Source organism: Pundamilia nyererei, unplaced genomic scaffold, assembly GCF_000239375.1.
Source record: "Pundamilia nyererei isolate P.nyererei 1_Seehausen unplaced genomic scaffold, PunNye1.0 scaffold00419, whole genome shotgun sequence".
In the NCBI taxonomy this organism is placed as follows: domain Eukaryota; kingdom Metazoa; phylum Chordata; class Actinopteri; order Cichliformes; family Cichlidae; genus Pundamilia; species Pundamilia nyererei.
Window position 1 is genome coordinate 273,982 of NW_005187820.1, and position 5,576 is coordinate 279,557.

Consider the following 5,576-nt stretch of genomic DNA (forward strand, 5'->3'; position numbering starts at 1 on the left):
TGTTACACCTGGTAGAGCAGAACGCTGATCATTTTATTAAAGATGAAAGACTTTAGACAGTTTTTCAACTCTCAGTAATGCCACAGTGATCGTTTGATATATGGACCTGCAGCGGAGTTTAGACCCAGACACGGCTAGTGACGTCAGACTGAACAACCGGATAGGAAGGTTGATTAGTTATAATAATGTGAAAAAATGGATTCTTCCTGCCCCAGCTTTTCACAATAAAAGCCCAAAATAACAGCGAAGAACCTTGTAAAAAAATAACAGAAGGATGTTATCTGCTGCAGAGTGTAGACTGAAATAAAAATCTTATTGTACTCGTTACAAAATAGAAGATTTATATCCATGAATATAAAATAAAATATATTTTTTATTCATTAATCTAAAGATATTCTGCCCATAAGAATATGATGCTAGTGAGACAGAAGATTATAGTTTCCTTATTAAATTAACATTTTAAAATCAGATCAGTTTAATAAAGTAACAGCGTGAGGAATGAAACTGGTTTAATGATTTATCAATAATATTTGAATCATTTCTGATCAGTGGTCTGATTTAGTGACTTTTACAAAATAACTAAATTACATGTAAATAATTAATATAAAAGTTTTATAATAACTGTTACTGTCAGTGAGATCAGAGCAAGCGTGTGATGTTTGTAAAGAGCATGTGACCTTAGTTCAAACCTGGACCTCAGAATGATCAGCAGGATATTGATTACTCTGGTCTGAAGCTCAGGTATGAGGAAGAAGAAACCTCATCTGTGCGAGCACTCTTCCTGCCTGTGAGATGTTCCCCCTCAGCGTCACTGGGACTCAAACCCACCATCTCCTGTTTACCACCTGCAGCTCACACCTGAAGCAGGCGAAGAGGAGTCTTGCTGGGCATCGGACAGAACGCAGGTTTAAGGATCTCTGCGTGTCTGAAGAGCGGTTTTGTTCCTGCTTGGTCTTGTTAATCGATCCGTGGTTGTCTCAAAGCAGCCGGCTGAATTCACTGTTGTCTACCAAGGTTTCAGGTCAACCCCCCACCCCCATTAAGCCCACGCTGAACTGCACGTGCTTTTACCTTTGTCCTTATCCAAAGGTCAAAGGTCAGACACTTTCTGTTACAGAGTTATTTCAGGATTTTATGAGAAATTTGTAGGACTTTTGATCACTTACACTGTTATCCTGACATGTGTTTGTGTGTGTCTGTGTGCCATGTTTAGATTGTTGTGAGGACCAGAAATTGGAACACTACTATGCTTGTGGGGACCAAGAGGCCTTATGGGGACAAAGTGCCCGTCCCCACAAGTTTGAAGACATTGTTGAGACTCAGAATGTGGTTTTAGCATCACAGTTAGATTGTGGTTAGGTGTGTGTGTTTTGGTAGCTGTGTGTGTGTGTGTGTTTAGTTGCAGTGTGTCTCGGCGTCTGGCGGGGAGAGGCCCCGGCTGTCCCAAGCTCCAGAGGCCGCGCATGCGCCGTGTGGCGGGCTTTCCACATCAAGGCTGTGAAGTGTCGGAAGTTTGTCGGAGTGAGGCCGAACAGAGGACGCTGTGAGTGAACCAAAGAGTGTTTTAAAGGCGAAAAAAGTGTGTGAGGACGCGCGGGGGAAGTCTGCAGAGTACCCCGAAGGCTCGTCGATGGGTTTGAGCCGCTTCCCGCTGGTTAATCGGCGCAGACAGCAGCGTTAGCGGCGGCTGGAAGAAGTTGTAATTGTTTTTTGGCGCTCAGCGGCGAAGAGGAAAGATGGAGGATCTGCGGCTGTAGCCGCGGCTAACGCTAGCTGCCCCAGCGTCTTCTCGGCCCCAATCCGAGCTGCCGAGCGGCCCCAAGGGCGTCCCGCGGTTTGGATGCTCCCATCGGACACGGCGAAGTAGCCCCGTAAGTATGTTTCTTTGTCCCGGGCTGTTTGTTGGATGTTTGTGGGAACGAGCGGGCGGAGTGCGTCGGTGTGTAGCCCCGAGCTAATTAGCTGAAATCACGGTTAGCTTATTGAGCTTAGCTCCGTGCTGCTAGCTGCCATTACACCCACACACCGAAGTTTGTCAGCCCAACAAAGTTCACCGAGAGCGGGGCGAGAGTGGCGCGGCCTCGCGGGGAGAGGCTGTGACCCAGAGAGAAAGAAACACGGGCCATTATCTCACACACACTGTGGTAAAGTAATAAGTCAGTGTTTTCAGCCTCCCCCCGCACGCACACACACACACACGCATTCTGAGTGAGTGATTCAAAACAAGGAAGGACAGAAACACAAAGATCAGGCTGCTTTCATTCAGTCAGTGATCGATTAATCAATCGGTGCCAGTTTCATCTTATCATCTGTCAGTTATTTTATTGATTAATCAGTCAGCTGCTCCAGAGACCTTCCTTCAAAAATCAGTGTGCTCTATAAGGGAACCGTTTAAACTCTTCTGGCAGGAAATTATCTTCGTTATTTATTGATAAACAGGCTAATAATGATCTGAACGACTGAGTCAAAGGATCTGTGGGGGTTTGGAATATTGATTAGCTGATTATTATAGGTTATTGAGATTTCTTATATTGATCGATCAACTCTAGGATGTCGACATTTACAATCCTCGTTCCTCAGTTTATTTTATTTTATCTTCCTCATCTATAGCTTAATTTAACATCAAACCCATCAGACTGACAGGGTTGGGTGAAATCAGTCAGATCAATATCAGCCAGTCTTAGTATTTTCTAATCAGTAGAAAAAATGTTTTTTGTTTTTTTTTTTCATTTAAATTCAGACTTCATCCATTTATTGATTACCAATCATTGTTAATTACCTGATTGGAAGAGAAACAGCTGGCTGATTAATCAGATAATTAGTTGATTAAAGGTTTTTAATGTTTAAATGTTGGGACATGCGGTTGTAAAAAGCTTTGAAGATTGATTGTAGAGTGACAGATTAAAGGAAAAACAGTGTGAGGTCAGGAGACTGTCATCGTGGTTTCCTGCTGTTCACCCCGACTCTTCACCAGACACCATTCAGGAAAACAGGACTTTTACCTGAGAGAACAGGTGAGCTCCGGGTCTGCCCCTGTCCCTACTGCTGTGACGCAGGGTCTGTTTGGATCACAGGTAATTCAGTGAAACGTGAAAAAGTGGCCGAGTTTCCCGCCAGGTATAATCTGTTTTTGTGAATGGACTCTGGTGAGACGTTTTATGTCACTTCTACATAAACATGAACGTTATATTTAATCCCACACTGAGGAAAATTAACTGCAGCACAGGAGATGGGAAGAAAAGGTGAATCACAAAAATAAAATAAGAATAGAAAAAAAATAAATCAGTAAATTGGTCCACGGAAAAGGCCAAAATACTAACACGCCAACATGAAGACGGTGTGAACCTCCAACCTTCTGCTTACCCGATGGAGCAGTGCTGTGAGATGCTTTGGGCTCGCGTGTCCCCGTCGTCATGTTTAGATTTATTGATAATAACTTGCATTAATGTCTGGATATTGATCAGTCCCCGAATCTGAACCCTGCTTTGGATAAAACTTCAAAACGCCAAAACTCGTTAAAGCACGTTTAACCGACAGAAAGTAAACAGAGTCACTCGGACCTTCAAAATAAAAGCATAAAAATCAGCTGTAAAAGTTTGTGATGCGCTCAGATTAGTGTAGATGTTTTTAATCTTCATGTGTCAGATTTTAGATGAAGGGTCATCGAATTTTGCTAAATGGAACAAATGCCGACCCATCGCCCGGTGGGTTGACCCAGTGTGACCGTACTGAGGTGGAGCTGATGATTTCAGACACACTTGACTGCTCTGCAGCTGAAAACAATGAAACTAAACCTAGTTATTGATTATTGATGACTGAAGCAGCTATGGTAAGGCTAGGTAAAGTTTATTTTCTTTTCTGAAGCTGGTCAGAGGCTGTTTTAAGATCATTTTCCCTTTTCTTGGACAGTGACACGTATGTGTCAGCTATGCGGCGTTCGGTCGCTGCTTCCACCTGTAAATAAAAATGACGGCTTTATAATCGTTTCCTGTTTGAGTCCAGCGCAAGCGAAGGCGCCGGCTCACGGGGCGGGCGGGGCTGTCTGTCGGGCAAATGATTAAAGTGAGTGAGTAAAGCCTTGAACGCCCTCACGCGCTGAAGCTGTAAAATAATAAGTTCATTTGTTAAACTGAGCTTCACTTGCGTAATCTGGATCTGGCAGTGGTTTCCTGCAGCTCCCAGTGAGTCTGCAGAAAGCACCGTCTCAGGTTTAGAAAACTAAACAGGTGAATTCTGATTATTTTTAATTTGACAGTTTTCCTCCATCCAATAAAATCATGAAAATGAATTAAAGAATTCATTTGAATGAAAAGAAACTTTAAAATCCAATCTCATTATGAGCAACGACCAAAGAAATTGACGGACCAATGAGAGGCAGACGTAAACAGTTCAGCCTGGATCATCAGAGCTGCGTCATTACAGCAGCAGCAAAAATGATTTCAGGAGTAATGATCGAGATTTCTGTGACGCATGAAAGCGCAGACCGATGCTGTGTTTGAGAGTGTCACAGGATGTGTGATGCACCCTCTGCCAGCACATCAGTGACTGTGTGACGGCTCTGAAAACGAGACACGCTGCGATCGGTGATTGAGCCGACATTGATCCGAGCATTGAACTATGTTTTAGCCTCTTTAAACAGTTTTTTGTGGAAGAATGATTTTAGAGCGTTTTTGTCTTTGAGAGTAATCCGGCAGCGGCAGCTTGAAGTGGCGTGCTGCAAGCTGGAGACTGCGTAACAATCCCAAAAGCCAGCTAATGTTTTTTTTATATTAAAAAACATAAATAATTTGTTTAATTAACAGGAGCACTATTATGACGAAAGAGAAAAACGGCAGCAGAAAAACAGAAGGGTCAGAGGTCACGGCACCTTATCGTCAGGCTGGACAGAAGAAATGAGGAAGCGTTGAGCAATGGTCACAGGGTCAGGGTATCAAAGCGATCTGGCGTCCTCATGAATGCCTGTCGTGTTATTAAGGTGACAGTAACACGAGTGAAGTGTGGCGCAAAATGCCAAACTCTGTTTTATGATCAACTTCTTTAACACCAAATGTCACCTGAAAATCATCAGACACAATAATGCAAAAAACAAACAAACCGAGACTGTTGATGATGCAGAGTGATGTCAGAGGGCAGTGTGATCTTTTATTTTGGTGCACTGAGCCTCACCTGCTGTTTCTTGTGCAGAGCTGCTGTTCCTGTTTGACCCCTGACGGCTCTGAGGATGGAAGCAGGGCTACCGGAGGCAGGATCTAGGTGAGTCCACCAATCGGGGAGCAGGGTGCGTGCGTCGTCTGGGTGCTGCCATGTTTCCTCACGTGCTTTCTCCTTGCTGCAGACATCAGATGGTGCTCTGAAGAAGCCATGGGTAGCTGCCTAAGCTGTCCAGAGAAAGAGTCGATTCCAGATAATCATCAGAGTAAATTCAAGGTGAGTCCTGCCCCGGCCTGCCTCACCTGTACGCCCACACGTCCCGTCGCTCGCTCATTACCGTATTTTCACGACCATAAGGCGCACTGTGCTAAAAGGCGCAGTCTCAGTTATGTGTGCCATTACTGTATTTAACACACACATAAGGC

General features: G+C 44.1%; 1 protein-coding gene across 1 annotated transcript in view; it reads left to right on the forward strand.

Moving 5' to 3' along the window:
* Nucleotides 1-215: 215 nt before the first annotated feature.
* Nucleotides 216-5,576, forward strand: part of LOC102194035 (fibroblast growth factor receptor substrate 2-like) — a 12,923-nt gene continuing 7,562 nt past the window's right edge. Inside the window, exons 1-3 of the mRNA XM_005753308.1 lie at nucleotides 216-1,871; nucleotides 5,185-5,253; nucleotides 5,336-5,427. Coding sequence (XP_005753365.1) covers nucleotides 5,362-5,427 — 66 coding nt within the window. The 5' untranslated portion in view covers nucleotides 216-1,871; nucleotides 5,185-5,253; nucleotides 5,336-5,361. The remainder of the gene's footprint in view (nucleotides 1,872-5,184; nucleotides 5,254-5,335; nucleotides 5,428-5,576) is intronic.